At 49.1% G+C, this 25,962-nt stretch overlaps 2 protein-coding genes across 17 annotated transcripts in view; one reads left to right on the top strand and one right to left on the bottom strand.

The window, feature by feature from the left end:
• LOC103246830 (speedy protein E16-like) lies at positions 1-17,964 on the bottom strand. Its single transcript, XM_073012622.1, has 9 exons — positions 17,283-17,964; positions 17,076-17,124; positions 8,012-8,181; positions 6,786-7,004; positions 4,953-5,171; positions 3,831-3,889; positions 2,508-2,593; positions 204-447; positions 1-84 (listed from the first exon to the last, which is right to left on the bottom strand). Exons 1-9 carry the CDS (start codon positions 17,962-17,964, stop codon positions 1-3), a joined length of 1,812 nt encoding a protein of 603 aa, XP_072868723.1.
• The window catches only part of LOC103246829 (protein PMS2CL-like), a 24,833-nt gene continuing 15,799 nt past the window's right edge, over positions 16,929-25,962 (top strand). For 2 of the 16 annotated variants that reach the window (XM_073012819.1, XM_073012824.1), the window contains exons 1-4: positions 17,815-17,910; positions 19,432-19,553; positions 21,017-21,143; positions 24,766-24,865. In XM_073012819.1, the coding sequence (XP_072868920.1) occupies positions 19,463-19,553; positions 21,017-21,143; positions 24,766-24,865 (318 nt within the window). In that variant the 5' untranslated portion in view covers positions 17,815-17,910; positions 19,432-19,462. Of the gene's footprint in view, positions 17,911-19,431; positions 19,554-21,016; positions 21,144-22,493; positions 22,563-22,736; positions 22,835-22,959; positions 23,084-24,182; positions 24,866-25,962 lie in introns of those variants that run through there. The other 14 variants (XM_073012820.1, XM_073012821.1, XM_073012826.1 and 11 more) reach the window with 14 other exon arrangements.

Here is a 25,962-nt window from a genome sequence, read left to right on the forward strand (position 1 = left end):
TCAGGCCTTCATGGTCCATGGAGCTCCAGGAAAGGTGGCTCGATCTCGCGCCCACACCCAGTGCTCTGGGTCATAAGCCTGGATCTGGAAAAACAAACATCCTTTGAGAAGATGGGGACTCGCCAGGATACCCCTCCCTGCCCTCCTCCAGCCTCCAGCCCACCCGATTCCTCCCCATCTCCACCTCCCCATGCCCCACCCACCTCTTCCAACTCCTCCAGGGAAACCCAGGCCCTGAAGCGCATGGAACGGAAGAACCGGAACCGAAGCTTATGGAACAAGGCTTTCTGAGAGCGGGTCTTCCTGGCCCTCCAGCGTATGGAATGGAAGAACTGGAACCGACGCTTACGGAACCAGGGTATCTGAGAGCGGTTCTTCCTGTACAGGAAGTAGATGATGTTTTGTTTGGGGATCTCGCTGTCCTCCTCCATGTCATTGGCCAGGTAGCTGGGGACAGAAATCAGGTTACTGCTTAGGGGCACCACCAGGAGAGACCTCCGGCTGAGGTCAGCTTCCCAGAGGAGGGCAGGGGACCGTCCTCCGCTCAGGACTGACACCCACCCTGCAGAGAGTCACGCCTTCCTCAGAGGGCTCTGGTGGACAGAGACCTGCTGAAGGGCGTCTCCCACTCCTTCAGGATAGAGACAAAAACCCAACTGGTGACCAAGAGTGATGGCTTATGCTTGGAATCCCAGCACACTGGGAGGCCGAAGCAGGAGGATCACTTGAGGCCAGGAGTTTGAGATGGGGCTGGGCAACATAGCAAGACCCTCGTCTCTATTAAAAATATAAAATATATGCTGGACATGGTGGCTCATGCCTGTAATCCCAGCACTTTGGAAGGCTGAAGCAGGTGGATCACTTGAGACCAGGAGTTCGAGACCAGCCTGGTCAACATGGAGAAACCCCATCTCTACTAAAAATACAAAGATCAGACTGGTGCAATGGCACGCCCATTAGTCCTAGCTACTCAAGAGGCTGAAGCGCAAGAATTGTGTGAACCCAGTAGGCAGAGGTTGCAGTGAGCCGAGATTGGGCCACTCCATTCCAGCCTGAGGGGCACAGCAACACTCTGTCTCAATAAGTAAATAAATAAATAAATAAGCTGTCTAGGTGTGGTGGCACAGCCTTGTAGTCGGAGCTAATCAAGAGGCTAAGGTGGGAGGATCCCTTGAGCCCAGGATATGGAGGCTGCACTGAGCTATGATCTCAACACTGCACTCCAGCTTGTGGGACAGGGCAAGTCTGTCTCAAAAAAATAAAAGAAATTGAATACATTGATATTTTGCCAGGACCCTGCCTTCTACATTCATCTAGTCTAATGAGACTGGGAGTAATCAGGGCGGATGACCTAATCCCAATGTCACATTATCATAGGATGTAACTGGAGAGCTACGGGCATGCCGAAGTTGGAAGATGAGGGAAGGCACAACAGAGGCTGTGGGGTGAACTGACTTCAAGGACTGTCCTTCCCTTCAGAACCACATGTGTGCGGGACACCCAGACAGAAAACACAAACGCAAAGTCAGTGGAGGGCATTTGGAAGGAGCAGTGAAGCCAAGCCAGGAAACACCAAGATGGCGAGCCAGTGTGGTTGTAGAGATTGTAGAGAGGGTGAAACTGGCAGTGTGGACCCTGGCCTCGATTTAGAAAGACGTCTGCTAAGGAAGTTGTTCAGGTGGGCAGTGAGGGCGTTGTGCTTTGGAAAGATGCTCAGGCTGCACTAGGAAGCCCCCTGGCTTGGGGAGAGACTCCAGGAGACCCCGTCAGGGAGCATTTGACAGTGGATTCGAGTGATGCAGGGGGGACCTGAACTGTGATCTCCATCATGGGAACCCGGAGGAGGTCGATGGCGTTTGCGGTTGATGTGGGAAGGAGAGAGAGAAGAACCAGAAAGGCTGCTTGCTGGGGGAAGTGTCGTGTCCGCTCCTCTGCTCCTTTTCCCTTTTCTTCTCCCCTTAGGAGTGGTTTATGGTTCCTTTTGTTTTATTCTTTTATTTGTTCACCAGCGTTGGAGTTTGTTTTTTTGGCTTTATTTATTTATTTTTTTTTGGGAAAAAGTCTCGCTCTGTCACCCAGGCTGGAGTGCAGTGGCTCAACCTTAGCTCACTGCAACCTCCCCCTCCTGGGTTCAAGAGGTTCTCTTGCCTCAGCCTCCCGAGTAGCTGGGATTACAGGTGCACACCACCGTGCCCGGCTAATTTTTCTATTTTTAGTAGAGACAGGGTTTGGCATGTTGGCCAGGCTGGTCTCGAACTCCTGACCTCAGGTGACCCGCCTACCTCGGCCTCCCAAAGTGCTAGGATTACAGGCATGAACCACCGCGCCCAGCCTGAGTTTCTTTTTAGAAACAACAGTCTAAGAACAAGATAGTATAATCCTGTCTTTTTTGTACACAGAGTAAAGAGGACAAACAGGTGAAAGGATAAATGAAAGGCTGGAATCCCACTTCCCCCACTGTCCCAGGGCATTGGATATTGACGGATAGGAGGAAGCAAACCACTCACAGAGCCAGGAAGAAATGAATGCGTTGGTATTGCCAGGAGAAGAGGCCGGCCCGGCTAAAATATGCTATGACCATAGCCAGGAGATACTGATGGAGAGAAAGGAACACAGAGAGGGAGAGGTCACATCTTGGAAGAGGAAGATTGTGGAGAGGGGGAATGAGGGTCTGGGGAAGGGCTGCACCTCAGAGAAGGGACCTCAGTGTTGGGGTAGCTGTACTTATTTGGAAATGGCGGGGTGGAGGGATATTCGAAGGTTGGATGCAAATCTGAGAAGCCGGAGGAAGGGTTTTCGGTGATGCTCCCAGGATGGTGGACTCCAGATGGGATCTTTGGAGGGGGTGTGTCTAGGTGGGCTGGTGTCAGGAGGGTCTTTTGTGTGCCAGGCAGAGAAGTGTCCCAAAGAGCTGAGAGTAGAGGGGCCAGGAGCTCCAGGACTGCGGCCAGACTGTGGCCCAGGGCTCAGATCCCAGAGGACCCGTAGGAGAGATGGGCTATTCATTCACTCGGCAAGAGACCCGCAGAGTCCTGAGAGATGCTGACAAATCATAAAAAGACCAAGAACAGCTGGGAGTGGCGGCTCAAGCCTGTGATGCCGGTACTTTGAGAGGTGGAGACAGGAGGATCATGTGAGCCCAACAGTTCGAGAACAACCTGGGCAACAGAGAGAGACCCTGTTTCTACAAAGATTTCAAAAATTCGTTGAGCATGGTGGCATGTGCTAGTCCCAGCTCCTCAGGAGACTGAGGAAAGAGGATTGCTTGAGCCCAGGAATTAGAGGCTTCAGTGTGCTGTGATCATGTCACTGCATTCCATCCTGGGGAGCAGAGCTAGACTCTCAGAAAAAAAAAATATTTGAGTGCCAAGACTCAAGACTGTGGGAGCTGGTCGGGCACAGTGGCTGACGTCTGTAATCTCAGCACTTTGGGAGGCCAAGGCGGGTGGATCACCTGAGGTCAGGCGTTCAGGACCAACCTGGCCAACATGGCAAAACCCCGTCTCTACTAAAAACACAAAAATTAGCCAGGCGTGGTGGTTCACGTCTGTAATCCCAGCTGCTTGGAGGCTGAGGCAGGACAATCACTTGAACCTGGGAGGCGTCGGCTGCAGTGAGTCAAGATCAAGACACTGCCCTCCAGCCTGGGAAACAGAGCAAGACTCTGTCTCTCTCTCTCTCTCACACACACACACACACACACACACACACACAAAGACTAGGAGTATCTGGTGGGAGGTGGTGGAGGGAGAACTGTGGGTTTGGAAGCGGTGCCCTCCCCCGGGCCGTGCATTAGAACAGGAGCACAGTTACGTGGAGAACAACCTTACCTTGTCCGACACCCTCAGATCTTTGTCCCAGGCCAGGAATCTTTTAATGACAGGATCCTCTGTGATTAGAGAGCAGATGTCAGTGTGAGAAGCAGGGCAGGGTTTCCGTGGGGGCAGCAGGGCAGCGAGGAGAAGTGTGCCTCCCAGGGGGAAGTCTCAGGATTGTGGCCCCGGGTGAGGGGGATGGGAGAGGGGAGAATGACTTTCACTGGGCAAGGGGGAGAGGCTCCTGCTCTGAGACCCCCCTGGGAAGAGGCCGAAGGAGGCCCTGGGTGTGAGAATCTGCAGGATGTAGGGCTGAGAAGAAGCCAGGACACCCTCCCAGCAGACCCGGGGGGACCGCTGCAGAGTCATAAAGGAATTCCCAGCATTTCCTCATGAGACGGTCACATCAGGGTGTGACCATGGCCTTGGTATCCCCCACTATGGATGGAGACACTTAGGTTTAGAAAAGTTAGTAAGAGACATTAAGTTTCAGAGGGCACAGCTGAAACCGCTGTCTTTGTTTATTGATTTTGTTTTTCTTTATTAGATTGTTATTTATTTATTAATTTATTAATAAATAATTTTAATCTCAAATAATAAATAATTTGAGAAAGAGTCTCACTCTGTGGGCCAGGCTGGAGTGCAGTGGCACGATCTCGGCTCACTGCAACCTCTGCCTCCCGGGTTTAAGCGATTCTCCTGTCTCAGCGTCCCGAGTAGCTGGGATTACAGGCATGAGCTACCATGCCCAGCCTTGGTTTTTCTTTTGAGACAGGGTTTTGCTCTGTCACCCAGGCTGGAGTGCAGTGGTGCAGTCATAGCTCATTACATCCTCAAAGTCCTGAGTTCAAGCAGTCCTCTTGCCTCAGCCTCCCAACGTGCTGGGATCTCAGGCATGAGCCGCCGCGCCTGACCCGAAACCAAAGTTTCTTATCCCAAGCGCCGACCTTTATCAAGTCTAGCCTAATCCTCTATCGTCTCCTAAGCGTCCCTCATTAGTGATCACTTCAGAGTCCTCCCGCATGGAGAGCTCACCCACTGGGGGCATATTTTTCCCATTGGAAAAGTGTGGTTATTGGAAGTTTCCTCTTTTTAGAAAGAACAGGATTGGAGGTGCTCTCTGGGGTATCCTCCTACCAAGCAGCCTGTTGAAGGCTTCATGGTGTTCGGGGAGCACGCGCGACACTCGCCGTCGTTTCAGCTTCATCTTGAGGCCACACAGCGTCTCCGCCACCCAGATCTCCTCAGGTTCAGGGGAGAGCTCCTTCTCTGGCTCCTCCTCAGACTGGTCCGACCACTCCCTCTTCCTTTTCCAGCAAAGGGACCTACATGAGGGGCGAGGATCTACCCCAAAGACTGAGTAAAGAAACCAGACCACCGTGTAATGCTTCTGCAACTGATCACCTTAGATCCCGACCCGGAACCCCAAAGCACTCTCCATCCTCCCCAGCCTTGCAGACTGTTGGCTTCTCCATGCCATCTTTCCTTCTGTCAGTCTCCTCTCCTGAGCCCCATGTGCCGCTCCATCTCCTCCCCTTTCTCCCATTTCTCTGTCCTCAGAAGACTTTGTCCTTCCCTGGTCCCTGGCTCTCTGAGTCCCTTCTTTTTTTTTTTTTTTTTTTTTTTTTTTTTTTTTTTTTGAGACACAGTCTTGCTTTGTGGCCTAGGCTGGAGTGTAGTGGTGCGATCTCGGCTCACTGCAACCTCTGTCTCCCCAGTTCCAGTGATTCTCCTGCCTAAGCCTCCCAAGTAGCTGGGATTACAAGTGCCCGCCCAGCTCATTTTTGTACTTCTAGAGGAGACAAGGTTTCAACACGTTGGCCAGGCTAGTCTCAAACTCCTGGCCTCAAGTGATCCACCTGCCTTGGCCTCCCAGAGTGCTGGGATTACAGGTGTGAGCCACTACACCCTGCCTCAGTACCTCCATTCCTCCCACACACCCTCCTCACATGCTCCTTCTGGGCCCTTCCTTCTTCTTCTTCTTTTTTTTTTAAGACAGGTTCTCACTCTATCACCCAGACTGGAGTTCAGGGATGCTATCTTGGCTCAAAGCAACCTCCACCTCCCGGGTTCAAGCGATTCTCCTGTCTCAGCCTCCCGAGTAGCTGGGATTACAGGCGTGCACCACCACGCTTGGCTAAGTTTTGTATTGTTAGTATAAATGAGGTTTCGCTATATTGGTCTGGTTGGTCTCGAACAACTGACCTCAAGTGATCCACCCATCTCGGCCTCCCAAAGTACTGGGATTACAGGCATGAGCTACCATACCCGGGCTTTGTTTTTCTTTTGACACAAGGTTTTGCTCGGTCACCCAGGCTGGAGTGCAGTGGTGCAGTCATAGCTCACTGCAGCCTCAAAGTCCTGAGTTCAAGGAGTCCCCTTGCCTCAGCCTCCCAATGTGCTGGGATCTCAGGCGTGAGCCATCGCGGCTGGCCTGAAACCAAGCTTTCTTTTTTTTTTTTTTTTTTTGAGACGGAGTCTCACTCTGTCGCCCAGGCTGGAGTGCAGTGGTGCGATCTCGGCTCACTGCAACCTCCGCCTCCCATGTTCACGCCATTCTCTTGCCTCAGCCTCCTGAGTAGCTGGGACTACAGGCGCCCGCCACCACGCCTGGCTAAGTTTTTGTATTTTTAGTAGAGACGGGGTTTCACCATGTTAGCCACGATGGTCTCGATCTCCTGACCTCGTGATCCGCCCGTCTCGGCCTCCCAAAGTGCTGGGATTACAGGCATGAGCCACTGTGCCCGGCCGAAACCAAGCTTTCTTATCCCAAGCGCCCACCTTTATCAAGTCTAGCTAATCCTCTATCGTCTCCTAAGCGTCCCTCATGAGTGATCACTTCTGAGTCCTCCCGCATGGAGAGCTCACCCACTAGGGGCATATTTTTCCCATTGGAAAAGCGTGGTTATTGGAAATTTCCTCTTTTTTAGAAGAACAGGATTGGAGGTGCTCTCTGGGGTGTCCTCCTACCAAGCTGGCTACTGAAGGCCTTGTGGTGCTCGGGGAGCACGGGCGACACTCGCCGTTGCTTCAGCTTCATCTTGAGACCACACAGGGTCTCCACCACCCAGGTCTTCTCAGGCTCAGGGGAGAGCTCCTTCTCTGGCGCCTCCTCAGATTGGTCCGACCACTCCCTCTTCCTTTTGCAGCAAAGGGACCTACATGAGGGGCTGGGATCTACCCCAGGGGCTGAGTAAAGAAACCAGACCACCGTGTAATGCTTCTGCAATTGATCACCTTAGACCCTGACCCCAAACCCCAAACCACTCTCCATCCTCCCCTGATCACCTTAGACCCCGACCCCAAATCCCAAAGCACTCTCCATCCTCCCCAGCCTTGTAGACTGCTGGCTTCTCCAAGCCATCTTTCTTTCTCCTCTGTTCAACCCCATGTGCCACTCCTTCTCCTCCCCATTCTTCCATCTCTCTGTCCTCGGAACACGTCCTCATGTTCTTCCCTAGTCCCTGGCTCTCTGAGTCCCTCCTTTTTTTTTTGTTTCGAGACAGAATCTTGCTTTGTTGCCCAGGCTGGAGTGTAGTGGTGCAATCTCAGCTCACTGCAACATCTGTCTCGCAGATTCCAGTTATTCTCCTGCCTCAGCCTCTCTGGTAGCTGGGATTACAGGTGCCTGCCACAATGCCCAGCTCAGTTTTGTATTTTTAGTAGATACAGGGTTTCACCATCTTGGCCAGGCTGATCTCAAACTCCTGGCCTCAAGTGATCCTCCTGCCTTGGCCTCCCAAAGTGCTGGGATTACAGGTGTTAGCCACTGCATCTGGCCTGAGTTTCTCCATTCTTCCCACACACCCTCCTCAGATTCTCCTTCCTGACCTCTGACCTTTTTTTTTTTTTTCTTTGAGACAGTGTCTCACTCTTTCACACAAACTGGAGCGCAGTAGCGCGATCTCGGCTCACTACAACCTCTTCCTCCCAGGCTCAAGCGATTCTCTTGTCTCAACCTTCCAAGTAGCTGGGATTACAGGCACGCACCATTACCGCCTGGCTATTTTTTCTACTTTTAGTAGAGATGGGGTTTCACCATGTTGGCCAGGCTGGTCTTGAACTCCTGACCTCAGGTGATCTGCCCGCTTTGGCCTCCCAAAGTGTTGGGGTTACAGGCGTGAGCCACCGCACCCAGCTCCCTTCCTTCGAGTTAGTCAATCCTATCCCACCTCTTCTTCCTCCAGTCCCCTCACCTGATGGTCCCGACACTTCATCATCCACCACTTCCTGGAGGGAGAACCCCGAGATGTTCGGCTGGGGGCTCTCCTCCTTATCCTCGGGGAGCAGGGTTGTGATCTTCCCCAAAATCTGTTCCATCCCACGGAACCTAGTCTCTGTTCTGTCCAAGGCCTTTTTCTGGACTCTGCTAGGAGCCAGAAGTGTGTTATGAATTCTCGAGGCTGGGAGAAGTCAGGAGTGGCGAACAGCTCTGAGAAGATGCTGTTGTCCACCTCAGTTTCCAGGCGCCCACGGAGTCCGGTCCTCCAATCAGGAAGGTTGGAATCTCTGATGTCATTGGCCATTCCAACCTGGCAACCAGTTTGAAGAAAAACACATGTAACTGTCAGGCTGATCTCTTGTCCTGGAGATGCTGGGTGAATGGTATCTCCTGCCACTGTCCCGACCTCAGACCACTGTCCACAAGCATCTTCAGGGTCTCCGCATCCCTCTGTTCCCTGTCCCAGCAGAGGCTGTGTCCTCTCCACTGAAAGCCTGAGGCATGGTGGGGTCTCCTCTTCTCTGTACATGCCCATTTCAGAGTCCAGTGTGGTGGGAGAGGGAACAGGGTGGGAAAGAACTAGGGTAAGCAGAAACGATGAAACCTGACAAGAGTGAGATGATCATGTACAAGAGATCCCAGGAACCTTGACTTGATGAAAAAGTCACATCAGAACACTCAATTTGGCAGAGCTTTTCTGCCGAATGTCCACTGACATTCACTGTCCGAGATTCTGTACTGGGGGCACACGCGTCCTCTGCCCTAAGAGGAGACATTTTGAGGCCTGAAAATCATAGGAATCTGCCCATGAGCTCACACGTTTCCACTGGTGTCCCCAGTTTCAGGGAGTCCGTGGATTACTTAAAGCCAGCCCCTCCAGTTCGGCTAAGAAACTCTAGTTTATATATCAAGTTTTGTATCATATGTATTGCTCTGAACTCAGAAATTTCCCTGCCGTTTATGGATTCTATGAATAAAAGATCGCATGTACAAAAAGACTAAATCGAAAAATCTCAGCTCTGTGCAGTGGCTCGTGCTTGTAATCCCAGCACTTTGGGTGGCCAAGGGAGGAAGATTGCCTGAGGCCAGCAGTTCAAGACCAGTGTAGGCAATATAGCAAGACCCCATCTCTAAAAAAACAAAACCAAACCAAATTAGCCAGGTGTGGTGGCTGGCACCTGTGTTCCAGCTACTTGGGAGACTCGCGACAGGAAGACGGCTTGAGCCCAGGAGTTGGAAGCTGCAGTAAGCTATGATCTGGCCTCCACACTCCAGTCTGGGCAACACAGCAAGACGTTGTGTCAAAAAAATTTTTTTTGATAAAAAATAAAAGAGTTGCATGACATTCAGAGACCATCCGGAAAACCTGTGGGTTCCTGGCCAGCCTCAGTGGCTCACGCCTGTAATCCCAGCACTTTGGGAAGCCAAAGTGGGTGGATCACTTGAGGTCAGGAGTTTGAGACCAGCCTGGCCAACATGGTGAAACCCCATCTCTACTAAAAATACAAAAACTTAGCCAGGCATGGTGGCGGGTGCCTGTATCCCAGCTACTCGGGAGTGGTGGGCTGGAGAATCACTTGAACTCGGGGTGCAGAGGTTGCAGCGAGTCAAGATCGCACCATTGCACTGCGGCCTGGGCAACAAGAGCAAAACTCCGTCTGAAAAAAAAGAACCTGTGAGTGAGTCCCACACGGCTTCCTAGCGGGCTGCGGCTCTCCTGGGAGTCTCTCGCTCATGGCAAAGGCACAAACGGAACGAGGAAGCAGATCCCAGTGCTGTGGAAGTCCCATTGTTAGGAAGCTCTGCTTTTCTAGAGTTCAAATTTGCATTCATGACCCTTTAAACCGTCAGAGCTGGGTGGGTCTTTCTACAACAAAACAGTTTGCTGTCTCTCTCCTAGTTAAAAGGCTTTCAAAGATTAGAAGATCAATGTTCTGACGCCATTAAAATTTCTCTTTTGTGGAATGAAACGCTCTGATTTAACTCATCTTCAAGCCTGGTTTGCATATTCCTCTCTCTTCTGGCCACCTTGTCTAGACCCACTACACTGAGGCAGTGCCCATCTTACATGATGTTGACACATTGTCAAAAAATGGGCAAACCAGGCACAGTGGCTCATGCCTGTAATCCTACCACTTTAAGAAGCCAAGGCAGACAGATCACCAGAGGTCAGAAGTTCGAGACCAGCCTGGCCAACATGTTGAAATGCATCTCTACTAAAAATACAGAAAATATTGGCTGGGCATGGGGGTGCACATCTGTAATCTCAGCTACTTGTGAGGCTGAGGCAGGAGAATCACTTGAACCTGGAAGGTAGAGGTTGTAGTGAGCCGAGATCGTGCCACTGCACTCCAGCCTGGGTGACAGAGCGAGACACCATCTCAAAAAAAAAAAAGGCTAGCCCAGATTTGGTCTGATACGTTCAGAAGAAAGCAAAACAGCCACCTCTGACCTTTTCTTTTCCTGCAATGATGCAGTTTCATACAACAATGGCTGTAGGTATGCTGCCGAAGTATCATTCAAGTGAAACAGAAGGGCTTTCCTGGCCGGACACAGTGGACACAGTGGTCTCAACACTTTGGTTGGCCAAGGTGGGAGGATTTGTTGCGGCCAGGAGTTCAAGGCTGCAGTGAGCTCTGATCCCACCACTGCATTCCAGGCTGGGCATCAGAGTGAGGCCTGTCTCTAAAAAACCCTTCGCTCCCCAAAAGGATTTGCAAATACCAGCCTTTCGGGATGACACGGAGGGACATTAAGATGCAGATGCTGGGACCCAGCCCTGTTGATTGTAGTTCAGAAACTGAGGTGGGGCCTGATTTAACTCCATCACTGGAATCCATTCAGGTTTGGAACTTTCTGGGTTGGACAGTGCAAGAGAGATCAAAAAGAAAGCAAAGTCACTGTGGACTGAAATGAGCAGACAAGGTTTTCTGAGCGTGGTGAAATATGATTTGGGCCTCACTTGGGAGGGCTGTGGCCAGGCCTTGAGTCCTCGGTTCAGTGGGACCTTCTGAAACAGCCTCCAAACCGCGCCCCCGCTTCCTTTGCTGTTGGATGACCCCCTCCAGCGGCTTTGGTGCCGATGGGAATAAGTCGACCTGCAGCAGAAGTTCAGCCCGAGTCTCAGCCCAGCAGCCTCTGGTCATGCTGCCGTCTCTGCGGTTCTCTGCGGAGTCATGGTTTCTGTACCTTGAAGAGAACTTCCCCTTCTGGGACCCAGAAACCCTGGAAACCCTGAGGAAAAAAGCGAATGAAATTACTGAAGACAACTCCGTGGCGGGGAGATGGAAAAGAGGCTCTTTGTGTTTTTTTGTTTTTTTTGTTTTTTAATTTTTTTGAGACAGAGTCTCACTCTTGTTGTCCAGAGTGGATTGTAATGGCTCAATCTCAGCTCACTGCAACCTCTGCCTCCCACGTTCAAGCGGTTCTCGTGCCTCAGCCTCCAGAGCAGCTGGGACAATAGGCGCAAATCACCATGCCCAGCTAATTTTTGTACTTGTAGTACAGATGGGGTTTCGCCATGTTGCCTGGGCTGGTCTCGAACTCCTGGTCTCAAGCAATCCACCTGCCTTGGCCTCCCAAAGTGCTAGGACTATAGGTATGAGCCACCGTGCCCAGCCCTCACTGTATGGATTTTCTAAAAAAAAAAAAAAAAAAAAAAAAGATTAAATTTATCTTATTTGGCCAAAAGGTAAATTAACCTTTTCTCCTCTCCTTTTTTTTTTTTTCTTTTTTTGAGATGGAGTCTTGCTCAGTCACCCAGGTTGGAGTGCAGTGGTGTGATCTTGGTTCACTGCAACCTCTGCCTCCTGGGTTCACACTGTTCTCCTGCTTCAGCCTCCTGAGTACCTGGGACTACAGGTGCCCGCCACCATGCCCCGCTAATTTTTTTTTTTTTTTTTGGTATTTTTGTTTTGTTTTGTTTTGTTTTGCTTGAGACGGAGTCTCGCTCTGTCGCCCGGGCTGGAGTGCAGTGGCCGGATCTCAGCTCACTGCAAGCTCGACCTCCTGGGTTTACGCCATTCTCCTGCCTCAGCCTCCCGAGTAGCTGGGACTACAGGCGCCCGCCACCTCACCCGGCTAGTTTTTTGTATTTTTTAGTAGAGACGGGGTTCACCGTGTTAGCCAGGATGGTCTCGATCTCCTGACCTCGTGATCCACCCGTTTCGGCCTCCCAAAGTGCTGGGATTACAGGCTTGAGCCACCGCGCCCAGCCTTTTTTTTTGTATTTTTAGTAAAGATGCGGTTTCACTGTGTTAGTCAGGATGGTCTCCATCTCCTGACTTCATGATCCACCCGCCTCGGCCTCCCAAAGTGCTGGAAATACAGGCGTAAGCCACCATGCCTGGCCTCTCCTCTCCTTTTTAAAGAGTATTTCCTTGATAAACCTTGTAATATAAATAACTTTTGTGCCTTTGATATGTATCTAAATCTTTTAAAAAGGTAAATGAACTTCTTGCCAACATTGCAACCCAGTTACAACCCAGGAATTTTTTTTTTTTTTTTTTTTTTGAGTCATAATCTCGCCTGTCACCCAGGCTGGAGTGCAGTTGTAGGATCTTGGCTCACTGCAACCTCCACTTCCGGGGTTCAAGCAATTCTCCCATCTCAACTTCCTGAGTAGCTGAGACTACAGGCACCTGCCACCATGCCTGGCTAATTTTTGTATTTTTATTAGAGACAGGGTTTTACCTTGTTCGTCTGGCTGATCTTGAACTCTTGACCTCAGGTGATCTACCTGCCTTGGCCTCTCAAAGTGCTGGGATTACAGGCCTGAGCCATGGCGCCCGGCCACAACCCAGGAATTTTTTTTCTTAAGAGCCTGTGAGTCGGCCGGGCCCGGTGGCTCAAGCCTGTAATCCCAGCACTTTGGGAGGCCGAGACGGGCGGATCACAAGGTCAGGAGATCAAGACCATCCTGGCTAACACGGCGAAACCCCGTCTCTACTAAAAACACAAAAAATTAGCCAGGCGAGGTGGCGGCGCCTGTGGTCCCAGCTACTCGGGAGGCTGAGGCAGGAGAATGGCGGGAACCCGGGAGGCGGAGCTTGCAGTGAGCTGAGATCCGGCCACTGCACTCCAGCCTGGGCAACAAAGCGAGACTGCATCTCAAAAAAAAAAAAAAAAAAAAAAAAAGAGCCTGAGAGTTTTGTCTTTGAAATGTAAACCTCGAGGAAGATAGTGTCCGTATCCTCCTGTTGCCTAGGGAGTTTAGCCTAGGCACCCTGAGCTGTTACTACCTGCTCGTCAAGGAGATATAAGTTTTATTTTTTCATCAGATACAGGTAATTAACTAGCATGGATGGCCACCTTGATTTCCAGGTGAATTTAGAATGAGCGTTTAAGAATGCATAGCAGGCCAGGCACAGTGGCTCACACCTGTAATCCCAGCACATTGTGAGAGGCTGAGACGGGCGAATCACTTGAAACCACACAGAAATCGAAAGAAGGAGTTTGAGTCCAGCCTAGCCAATATGGTGAAACTCTGTCTCTACTAAAATACCAATATTAGCTGGGCATGATGGCACATGTCTGTAATTCCAGCTACTTGGGAGGCGTAGGCATGAGAATCACCTGAACCCAGGAGATGGAGGTTACAGTGAGCCAAGATCATACCACTACACTCCAGCCTGGATGACAGAATGAGACCCTGTCTCAAAAAGAAAAAAAAAAAAAATGCATAGCAAGTCCTTTTACATGAGGATGAGTTACTGTTTATCTTGAGAGCGTGTATGCAATGGATTGTATCTGCCAGGCTATATAAAATGGAGGCTTTGGCCAGGTGCCATGGCTCACGCCTATAATTCCAGCACTTTGGGAAGCCTATGCGAGCGAATTAGGAGGTCAGGATTTCAAGACCATCCTAGCTAACATGACGAGACCCTGTCTCTACTAAAAATACAAAAAATTAGCCAGGCATTGTGGTACGCGCCTGTAGTCCCAGTTACTTGGGAGGCTGAGGCAGGAGAATCACTTAAACGGGGGAGGCAGAGGTTGCAGTGAGCTGAGATTGTACCACTGCACTCCAGCCTGGGTGACAGAGTGAGACTCTGTCTAAAAAAAAAAAAAAAAGGAGGCTTTATTTCTCTTTGCATCTCATTAATGGATCACCTGTGATGGGCATCACAGTCTGGTTTAATGTTTATTCAACAATAAAATTGTTTTCTTTATTTTCTTAATTTGTGGAGAGAATATTCTAGGTTAACAGAAGAATTGATTGATTGATTGATTGATTGATGGAGTCTAGCTCTGTTGCCAGGCTGGAGTGTAGTGGCGTGATCTCGGCTCACTGCAATCTCTGCCTCTCTGGTTCAGGTGATTCCCCTGCCTCAGCCTCCCAAGTAGCTGGGACTACAGGGGCACACTAACATACCCAGCTAATTTTTTGTGTTTTAGTAGAGACGGGGTTTCACCATGTTGGCCAGGATGGTCTTGATCTCCTGACCTCATGATCCGCCCGCCTTGGCCTCCCAAAGTGCTGGGATTACAGGTGTGAGCCACTGTGCCTGGCCTCAGAAGAATTTATTTTTAGTCTTTTCCTTACCAGTTTTTATGAAACAACTGGGCAAGAACACTTTTAGATTTCACCAAAAAATTGTGATGAATCATTGTCCTTATGATCCCATGTTTGAAAATTGACATTTTAATTGTAAACCAAAAATAAAATTCTAACCCCCACAACTGACTGACTGGACTCCGCTGTTCGCCAACAGGATTCAAAATAAACATGAAAAACTGGCCGGGCGCGGTGGCTCAAGCCTGTAATCCCAGCACTTTGGGAGGCCGAGACGGGCGGATCACGAGGTCAGGAGATCGAGACCATCCTGGCTAACACAGTGAAACCCCGTCTCTACTAAAAAAATACAAAAAACTAGCTGGGCAAGGTGGCGGGCGCCTGTAGTCCCAGCTACTCGGGAGGCTGAGGCAGGAGAATGGCGTAAAATCCGGGAGGCGGAGCTTGCAGTGAGCTGAGATCTGGCCACTGCACTCCAGCCTGGGCCACAGAGCGAGACTCTGCCTCAAAAAAAAAAAATAAATAAACATGAAAAACTAATTCAGGTCATGACGGGAAGGAGGGGATCGGACATACCTTGTCATACTCTCCTCCCGTCAGAGTTTAGACACAGCTGACTGACATTAACATTAGAATACAGATCATAAGACTGACAAAACAGGGTTTTTGTATCAGTAAGATACCCAACTCCAACAGACTCTGATACAGCATCACGTGACAGATAGCAGTCCCTGAAGGGAATCATAGTATTTTACCCCATAATATATTTTCTTTGACACACTTTAAAATAGTCCTGCAAAGTCATCTCTTTGGGGGATATTTGCATTCTGTAGAGAATCTCCTTCCCTTACAGAAAAGACTCCAGGTCTCTTCTGGAGAGTCTGACACCTTTTAAGATCCAATAAGAGATATTTATCATCTATTCTCTCTGAAGCCTGTTCTGAGGCTTCACCTACATAACAAGAACCTTGGTTTCCACAATCCTGATTATCTTAACTCACGCTTTTCTTTTCTCTTTTCTTTTCCTCCTTCTTTTCTCTTCCTTCCTTCCTTCCTTCCTTCCTTCCTCTCTCTCTTTCTTTCTTTTCTTCTCTGTTGCCCAAGCTGGAGTGCAGTGGCACCATCATTGCTCACTGTAGCCTCAACTTCCCAGGCTCAAGCGATCCTCCCATCTCAGCCTCCTGAGTAGCTGGGGCTACAGGCAGGCACCACCACACCTGGATAACTTTCTTTTGGTAGAGGTGGGGGTCTCGCTGTGTTGCCCAGGCTGTTCTTGAACTCCTGGCCTCAAGGGATCCTCCCAGCTCCCCCTCCCAAAATGCTGGGATTACAGGTATGAGCCACCGCAATGGCCCATTTCTTTATGTAGTCTTCCAACTCTTCAGCCAACGCTTAACTCTGAACCAACTGCCAATCTTTGAATCTACTAGTGACCTGAAACCTTTTCCTGGCTGACCCAGTGTATACCTCCCATGTATTGATTGATGTTTTTGCCTGTAACTGCTGTCTCCCTGAGATGTATAAAACCAAGCTGTAACCCAACCACTTTGGGCTCACGTTCTCCGGACCCCCTGAGGCTGTGTCACCAGCCATGGTCACTCAAACAGGCCCAGAATAAAACTCTTTACAGACTTTGACCCTTTTTAGTCAACATAACCTAACCCTAAACATAATCCTCCTGGGGAAGGTAAGATCACAGGTATCTCTTTTCTTCGTTCGATTTGTGTGTGTATTTCCTGATTTCTCTACAGTTTTTAGGCATTCGCTGTGTGATCTAGAAAAGCTACGTTGTCTCGCTCCATCACCAGGCTGGAGTGCAGTGGCGTGATCTCGGCTCACTGCAACCTCTGCCTCCCGGGTTCAAGCGATTCTTCTGCCTCAGCCTCCCCGAGTAGCTGGGATTACAGGCACGCGCCACCATGCCCAGCTAATTTTTGTATTTTTAGTAGAGACGGGGTTTCACCATATTGGCCAGGCTGGTGTCTATCTCTTCACCTCGCGATCCGCCCTCCTTAGCCTCCAAAGTGCTGAGATTACAGGCGTGAGTCATCGCGCCCGTCCACCAATTCTATTTTCTTTTTTTTTTTTTTGGAGACGGAGTCTCTGTCGCCCAGGCTGGAGTGCAGTGGCCAGATCTCAGCTCACTGCAAACTCCGCCTCCCGGGTTTACGCCATTCTCCTGCATCAGCCTCCCGAGTAGCTGGGACTACAGGCGCCCGCCACCTCGCCCGGCTAGTTTTTGTATTTTTTTTTTTTTTTTTAGTAGAGACGGGGTTTCACCGTGTTAGCCAGGATGGTCTGGATCTCCTGACCTCGTGATCCGCCCGTCTCGGCCTCCCAAAGTGCTGGGATTACAGGCTTGAGCCACCGCGCCCGGCCATCTATTTTCTTTTTCTTCCTTGGAAAGCATCGCTGGGCATTTATCCTGTCCTAGTATTTGAGTGAAACTTCTCTTAGCATTTCAGCGCAGTGACCATGATACTCCCTTTCCTTTCCTTCTCGTTATGGGAAACTCGGTTCTAACCCAGAGGCCTTGGGCTCCAGGATCCAGTCAGGCAGCCCTGGACTTGACCCTAAAAGGGAGTAAAGACAAATGCGAAATTCAGTCCAGAGTTCAGGGATTCCAAAGCTCATAGCCTAGAGCTTCTTAACCTTTAGTCGAGGTAGAGACATTTAAAACAGCCCCTAAACTTGAGGAGCGCGTAGGCTCACGGGAAATAGAGTCCGGTACTTGTCCTGCGACCAGCGGCTGGCCCTGGGAGGCGGACTTCCGGTGCACTCCTGTGCGTGTGCACCTTTCTCTGTGTGCAGGTTCGCGCATGCGCGCCGCCGCCACACTGCCCTCGCTTCCTGTGCGTCCTCAGGTCACCGCCTCTGGTTCCCAGGCTTTGGCCTCCAGTGGACGGGAATCGCGGAGCTTGCGGGGCTGAACGCTGACCGCCAGGGCCAGCACCTAGGCGGGCGCGGAGCTGTGCGGGGCAGGGTTCGCGCGGGCCGGAGGGAGGCTCGAGCGGGGATCCCGGAGCGTGAGCCCCGGAGCCGGCGGCGCTGGGGCCACAGAGGCCGGGCGGGAGGTGGCGGAGGTGGCGGAGGCGAAGGGGCGGCAGGACCCGGGCCTGGCCCGTGTGTGTCCTCGGCGGCTTGGACCAGGCCGCTGCTGTACGGTGAGCCCCAGGGAGGCGGATCTGGGCCGCGGGAAGGACACTCCTGGATTTGCCCCTAGGCCCGGCCCGGGCCCGTCGGGAGCAGAACAGCCTTGGTGAGGTGGAGAGGAGGGGACCTCGCGAGCAGACGCGCGACAGCAGGCCCGCCCCGGCCTCTCGGGAGCCGTGGGGCAGAGGCTGCGGAGCCCCAGGCGGGTAGGTCTTGGGTTTTCGGGCCTGGAGCGAGAAGGGCCTGGGTAAAGTCACCATGCGTTGGGGACCTTAGAGTATGGGGCAGGGGGAGGGTCCAGATCGCTTGCAGGAGAGACGCGTGTTTCGGTTTGAAGGCAGGGTCCGGCTGCACCGAACAGGCGCTGCATGGGAAGATCTGGGAGGACGAGGCTTACGGGGACGTGCAGGGTGTCACCAGCCTCAGCTGCGGACGTCGTCTCCACTCCCCACTAACCCCTAACAGCCCTTCCTCCTCCTCTCCGTGCTCCAGATTTCTACCGCCTCTAAACGTCTGTCAGCACCTCTGTTCTCTCATTTAAGTGTCTGCCAATTCCCCCCTTAGATCTGCCCTGGAGAATGGTAGTAATGCAGGAACAGTCTGCAGGGATTCTCTCTTGCTGCCTCAGTTGCTACGGGAAGAGGCTGGGCCTTAGCAGGTGGACGACTTGACCAGGTCACCGGCTTTGTGGGTAGAGGTGCTCATAGTAGAACTCAGGAGTCTTATCTCCCAGGCCAGTGTTCTTTCTCCCGTATCCTAGTTTTCTTAATAGAAGATTGTTAGGTGCAGCAATAACCAAATTCAGTTAGATAATTTAGAAACAAAGCCATATTTTATACACATTCCTTTCTGAGAGCTCACATACTCAATTCGTATGGCTTTTTTGATTTTAAGCAGTTTAAAGAGACAATAAGGAAATGCGGGCGGATACAGTGGCTCACACCTGTAATCCCAGCACTTTGCGGGACTAGGGCAAGAGTATCCCTTGAGACCAGGAGTTAGAGACCAGCCTAGGCAACATAGGGAGACCCTGACTCTCCAAAAAATACAAAAGTAGCCACACGTGCTGGGATGCACCTGTGGTCCCAACTACTCAGGAGGCTGAGGTGGGAGGAGATGGAGCCCAAGAGGTCGAGGCTGCAGTGAGCTGTGAATGCAGCACTGCACTCCAGCCTAGGTGGTAGATTGAGACCCTGTCTCAACAAACCACAAAAAACACTAGCCGTATGATGGGATTTCTTTTTTCTTTTTGCACGTTGTATTTGATGATGGCAGACTGTTTGTAAAAGGAGTCATGTTACTCATGAGAGTCTAACTCATCTAATTACTACCTGATTATCTTAGAGTTACAAAGTTATAAGTGCATGCTTCCCCATCACTCTCTCACCCAGTTTGGAGTGGAGCAGTGTGGTCTCGGCTCACTGCAACCTCTACCTCCCAGGTTCAAAGGATTCTAGTGCCTCTGCCTCCTGAGTAGCTGGGACTACAGGCATGTGATACTACGCCTGGCTAATTATTTTGTTATTTTTAAGTAGAGAGGGGGTTTCACCATGTTGGCCGAGGCATGCGGATCACTTGAGGCCGGAATTCGAGACCAGCCTGGCCAACATGGCGAAACCCTGTATCACTCTTTTAGGCCCTTCTGAGTGTTTGCAGGCTGAGTGTTCACAGGCTGAGTGTTCACAGGGTGTTAGCCTATTGAGCTTTCTTTCGTGGTTCTTACACAGGAGATTCCTGCCTTTGCAAGCCAGAGCACTTATGACTTCAATGACCTGCTTCTCCCCCTCTAGGTCTACCAGCCACAGTCTCTGCACGTTTCCAAGAGCAGCAGAAAATGAACACATTGCAGGTGAGTTTTTCCTGCTTGTGTATATGTTCCACTACTTTATTTTATGATGCATTTTCAGAGGTTTGTAAGAATTCATTCTTTTGTTTTTCTTTTTTTTTGAGATGGGGTCTTGCTGTGTTGCCCAGGCTGCAGTGCAGTGGCATGACCTGGCTTCACTGCAACCTCCACCTCCTGGGGTCAAGTGATTCTCCTGCCTCAGCCTCCCAAGTAGCTGGGATTACAGGCGTGCGCCACCATGCCCAGCTAATTTTTTGTATTTTTAGAAGAAACAGGGTTTCACCATGTTGGCCAGGCTGGTCTCAAACTCCTGACCTCAGGTGACCCCGCCTCAGCCTTCCAAAGTGCTGGGATTACAGGCATGAGCCACCGCGCCCAGCTAGGATTCATACTTTAAAATGGGAATGTGGAACTAGACATTACCCTGTAAAATGTAGTGAGTGTGGCAGATCAGCACCAAAAGTGATTTGTGAAGCTTGTATGTATGGGTAGTATATTTTAAGGCTGTTGAAATTGAGCCGCACCCAGGGCTGATATTCTTTGCAGTCATCACAAAAGGAAAATGCCATTTGTATTAGTCCATTCTCACACTGCTATAGAGAAATAACCGAGACTGGGTAATTTATAAAGAAAAGAGGTTGAATTGGCTCCCACCTGCAGGCTCTGTCATAGGAAGCGGGGCTGGGCAGGCCTCAGGACACTTAGAGTCATGGAGAAGGCGAAGGGAAAGCAGGTACATCTTCCATCACCAGCACAGGAGGAAGAGGGAGGGGGAGGTGCTACACATTTTTAAACAACCACATGTTGTGATAACTCACTCAGTATCAGGAGAACAGCACCAAGAGGGAAATTGCCCCCATGATCCAGTCACCTCCCACCAGGCCCCACCTCCAACATTGGGGAATACGATTGAACGTGAGATTTGGGTGGCGACACAAACCAAAACCCTATCACCATCCGTGACATCGTTTGCATTGTCACCATCCGTGACATTGTTTGCACTGATTATAAGGAGAAACCGATTTTGTTACTTGTGGATTTAAAAGATTTTCTAGGACTTGGAAAAATTTCTTCATTCAAGTTGATATAATTATGGATAGCTTTCCTGATAACAACCATTAAATTACCGTAACTTATGGCTTATTCTTGGTGCTTAGGTAAGCAGAGGGCCTGCTGCCCAAGGAGAACTTGGTGCATATCATTTTTCCAGGGACGGAAATTCTGTGGTCCAAGTAGACAGAATTCTGTTTTTACTCTTGAGTCCTAGATCATGGGGGGAATGAATGACGGGATCATCCTTCAAATATTTGTTCTTCTTTTTGTTTGGGTTGCACAGCAAGCAATATAGTTACTCTCTTGTGAAGATTTCCTCATTTCTGTTTCTCATTTCCGTTCTCAGTGTTTTAGTTTTGTCCTTTTCACGTTGCTGAGTCAGTCAGTAAACATTACCCGTGATTTAATTGCAGTCAAATCCAGCGGGCATTTCCTAGCCCTACCTCACAGGACCCTTTGTCTGCCTTTGACATCTGTTACTTCCAAACTGATATTTCTCCATGGAGGCTCTCTTTTCTTGGCTTTTAAAGAGATTCATCTGTAAGTATTTCTGTTTGTCTTTAAATGATGAAGTCTGTTTTGTTTTGTTTCTTTTTTTCTTTTTTTGAGATAGGGTCTTGCTCTGTCACCCAGGCTGGAGTGTAGATATGTGATCACAACTCACTGCAGCCTCAATCTCCTGGGCTCACACGATCCTCCTGCCTCAGCCTCCCACGTAGCTGGGACTACAGGCACACGCTGCCATACTCGGCTAATTTTTTTTGTATATTAGTAGAGACTGCGTTTCACCGTGTCACCCAGGCTGGTCTTGAACTCCTGAGCTCAGGCAATCTGCCCGCCTTGGCCTCCCAAAGTGCTAGGATTACAGGCGTAAGCCACTGCCCCCGGCCTAGAGATGTATTCTCAGTGTATTGCTTAGGCTAGTCTCAAACTCCTGGCCTCAAGCGATCCCTCTGCCTCAGCTTTCCAGAGTGCTAGGATTACAGGCTCATGCCTGGCCTGGACCCAGTTTTTTTTTTTTTTTTTTTTTTTTTGAGACGGAGTCTTGGTCTGTCACCCAGGCTGGAGTGCCTGGCTCACTGCAAGCTCCACCTCCTGGGTTTACACCATTCTCCTGCCTTAGCCTCTGGAGTAGCTGGGACTACAGGCTCCCGCCACCACTCCTGGCTAATTTTTGTATTTTGTTTAGTAGAGATGGGGTTTCACCGGGTTAGCCAGGATGGTCTCGAGGCCTAGATCCGCTTTTATCCATGTCCAAATGGTGTTTTTCCCTGAGCTGTTTTTGATTTTCTTCCACCTCATGTGAACTGTAGTGTCAGCTTATCTAGTTCCAGGAAAAAGCTTTTTGGTATTTTTATTGAGATTGCATGTTTATAAAGTAATTTAGGGTAACTGATATCTTTGTATTATTAAGTTGACCTTACAACTAATTTTTTTTTTTTTTTTTTAAATAGAGATGGGGTTTCACCATGTTGTCCAGGCTGGTCTCGAACTCCTGACCTCAGGTGATCTGCCCGCCTCGGCCTCCCAAAGTGTTGGGATTACAGGTGTGAGCCACCGTGCCCGAGCACTTTTACTTTTTCTTATATTCCTCTAATTGTTTTCTCTAATTGTAGATAATGAGCATTTTATTAATATCTTGTTCTTGATCTTAGTGGGAGGTATGTAGTTTTTCCATGTTAAGTAAAATCCTGACTTTTGGACCAAGAAGACTGAGGCATAAATGTGTGTGTGTGTGTACACGCAAACTGTATCTATGTGCTTGTGTGTACTTGAAATACATATGTCACACATATATCATGCGTACTATTGCATATTGGGTGTCATATTTGTATTTGTGTATAATTGAAGTTAATGAATGTTAATGAATGTTAATGAATGTTAATGTAGTCCCAGATGCTCACTCGGGAGGCTGGACAGGAGGATGGCTTGAACCCACGAGTGTGACGCTGCAGTGAGGTATGACTGAGCCATTGCATTCCAGCCTGGGCAATAGAGGGAGACCCTGTCTCAAAAACCAAAACAAAAAAAAGATTCTTTTAATTTTTTTGTGCTCGTAATGTGGATAGCTTGACTAGGAAAGAAAACAAGTCTGTCTTTATTAGGAAGTAAATGTGAATTTGTTTGTTTTAGTTGCAAAGCCTCATTCCTTTTGTTCAGCTGCCCCCTAGTGACTCCGTGTGTGAAGAGTATGGTCTGAGCTGTTCGGATGCTCTGCATAATCTTTTTTAGTAAGTATTGCTGGCAAGAGAACTACAATTGAAGATTTTATCCTGAAAGTTTTTTTTTTTTTTTTAAAGATAGTGATTTTAAGGCTAATCGTTTCATGTCTTTTTTTTTTTGGCTTTTTTTTAAGAGACGGAGTCTCACTCTGTTGCCCAGGCTGGAGTGCAATGGCGCTGTCTCCGCTCACTGCAACCTCTGCCTCCTGAGTTGAAGCAGTTCTCCTGCCTCAGCCCCCTGAGTAGCTGGGACTACAGGCATGTACCACCACGCCTGGCTAATTTTGTATTTTTAGTAGAGACGAGGTTTCACCATGTTGACCAGGCTGGTCTCGAACTCCTGACCTGACATGATCCACCCACCTTGGCATCCCAAAGTGCTGGGATTACAGGCATGAGCCACCGCGCCTGGCTAATTTTGTATTTTTAGTAGAGACGAGGTTTCACCATGTTGACCAGGCTGGTCTCGAACTCCTGACCTGACATGATCCACCCACCTTGGCATCCCAAAGTGCTGGGATTACAGGCATGAGCCACCGCGCCTGGCTAGGGATAATAGTCTTTTATGTCCTTTATAAAACTGTGAGCAGTGCTATTGCTAAGAGAGATGATTTATACAAAGGACTCAGTTACTTAATTCAAACCATGTTCCCAGTAACTGGTACATTTCAGGTGGTTTTCCGTTGAGTTAGTCTTCTTTAAGGCTCTGTTTAGTTAGACTAACTTTTAAATTATTGTATCATTTTAAATGGTTTTGACTTTTCTAGCCAGTGATGAAGGCAGTTTAGTGTCATTAGTTTTAGTATAAGAAAATAGACACTTCCATAAATAGGATTGGTCCTGTAAAAAGAGAAATCTCTCTATATATATTTTACATATATATCTCTCTACCTATAGATATATATATAAATATATATCGACATATAGATATATATAAATATATAGAGATGGATATATAGCTATATACAATATCTATATATAAAAATACATATCTGTGTGTGTGTGTACATATATATACATATATATATATTTTTTGAGATGGAGTCTCGCTCTGTTGCCTAGGCTGGAGGTCAGTGCTGTGATCTTGGCTCACTGCAACCTCCACCTGCCAGGTTTAAGCGATACTCCTGCCTCAGCCTCCCAAGAAGCTGCGACTACAGGTGTGCACCACCAGGCCCGGCTGATTTTTTGTATTTTTAGTGGAGATGAGGTTTCACCTTGTTGCGCAGGCTGGTCTTGAACTCCTGACCTCAGGTGATCTGCCCCCCTTGGCCTCCCACGGCTCTGGGATTTCAGGCATGAGCCACCGCACCCAGCCTAATATCTGTATTTCTTTTTGTTTGTTTTTTGCGTTTAGATCTATATTTCTTATTCTTCCTTCACTTGCCTTTGGCCTGTGCCTGAGCTTGTAAACACGGAGCTTCGTGTCTTCGTGTGAAGGTGGTGTTCTTCCGGAAACGCCAGTGTCCCCGGGGTGGGTCTCATGTGAAGCAAGCGCTTTACCAAGACGTGAGATACAAGCTTCCTAACCGGGAGACTGTGAAAGCGGAGGGAATGTGGGCAGAATCCTGAGCACAAGTGGTGACATTGACAAACCAGGGGCGGCAGTACGGAGGTTCTGAGAATGCATGTGAAGTGAGACCCACTCCTCTTACGGAGGATTTATCAGGAAGGATAAGGAGAGCTCCAGCACATCAGTGTTGGACCCACTGCATCGCGTGTGGTGCATTGCTTGACTGTAGGAGCTTCAGAGCATTCCAGGAGGTCTGGTTCTTTGATGACTCATCAAGATTTGGAGCACAGATACCCATGCACTGCAATAGTGACGCTTTCGTCCCCTGGGGTTTTATTTTCATTTCACTTTAAGAATGTACCATGTGATCGTATTTCTAATCCTTTTCACTCTGGAATCCTGTCCTCACCATATTAATGTTGAATAGCATCTCAGGTTTCATTTCACAATGCGCGCATGGAGTTGGAAGGAGTTCAACAGACAGACAGTTTTTCTTTATCAACCGGCGGCCTTGTGACCCAGCAAAGGTATTTACAAGTTTTTTGTATTAGTTTATCCTTTATGCCTTTGACTTTTAATGGATAACTTTTTTTCTGATAATAGGCAGAAAACATGGAACTCGGGACTTTGAGAAACATGGCTTTAATGTTATCTCGTTTTGGGCATTTACAGAAGTCTACTGCAGATGGCCCCCAACTTAAGATGTCTCAACTGAAGATTTTTCTGGCTGGGCACAGTGGCTCCTGCCTGCCATCCCGTCACTTTGGGAGGCCAAGGCGGGTGGATTGCTTAAGACCAGGAGTTCGAGACCAGCCTGGCCAACATAACAAAACCTCCTCTCTACTAAAATACAAAAAATAGCCAGGCGTGGTGGCCCATGCCTGTAATCCCAGCTACGTGGGAGGCTGAGGCAGGAGAATCGCTTGAACCTGGGAAATGGAGGTTGCAGTGAGCCGAGATTGTGCCACTGCACTGCAGCCTGGGTGACAGAGTGAGACTGTGTTTCAAAAAAATCTGTATTTTTCTACTACTTTACCTTGTTGCAAAAGTTATTTTTGCCTTAGATACCATCCTTCAAATACCTATGTAACCATTTTTTTTTTTTTGGTATAGTATTCAATAAATTACAGAAGATATTCAACATTTTATTATAAAATAGGTGTTGTGTTATTTTGCCTATAGAGTAATGTAAGTATTCTGAGGTAAGGTTGAGATAGGTTATCACAAAGGCATTTTTGGCATACAATATTTTCAACTTATGGGTTTATCAGGGCATAACCCTATCATAAGTCAAGGAGCGTATCTATCTGTGTACAGTTTTTTTTTGTTTGTTTGTTTGTTTTGAGACAGAGTCTTGCTCTGTTGCCCAGGGTGGAGTGCAATGGCGGGATCTTGGCCCACTGCAACCTCCACCTCCTGAGTTCAAGTGATTCTCCTGCCTCAGCCTCCCAAGTAGCTGGGATTACAGGTGCACACCACCACACCTGGCTAATTTTTTGTACCTTTAGTAGAGATGGGATTTCACCATGTGGCCAGGATGATCTTGATCTCCTGACGTTGTGATCTGCCTGCCTTGGCCTCCCAAAGTGCTGGGATTACAAGCATGAACCACCGCGCCTGACCT

This window comes from Chlorocebus sabaeus, chromosome 28 (assembly GCF_047675955.1).
Source record: "Chlorocebus sabaeus isolate Y175 chromosome 28, mChlSab1.0.hap1, whole genome shotgun sequence".
Lineage (NCBI taxonomy): Eukaryota > Metazoa > Chordata > Mammalia > Primates > Cercopithecidae > Chlorocebus > Chlorocebus sabaeus.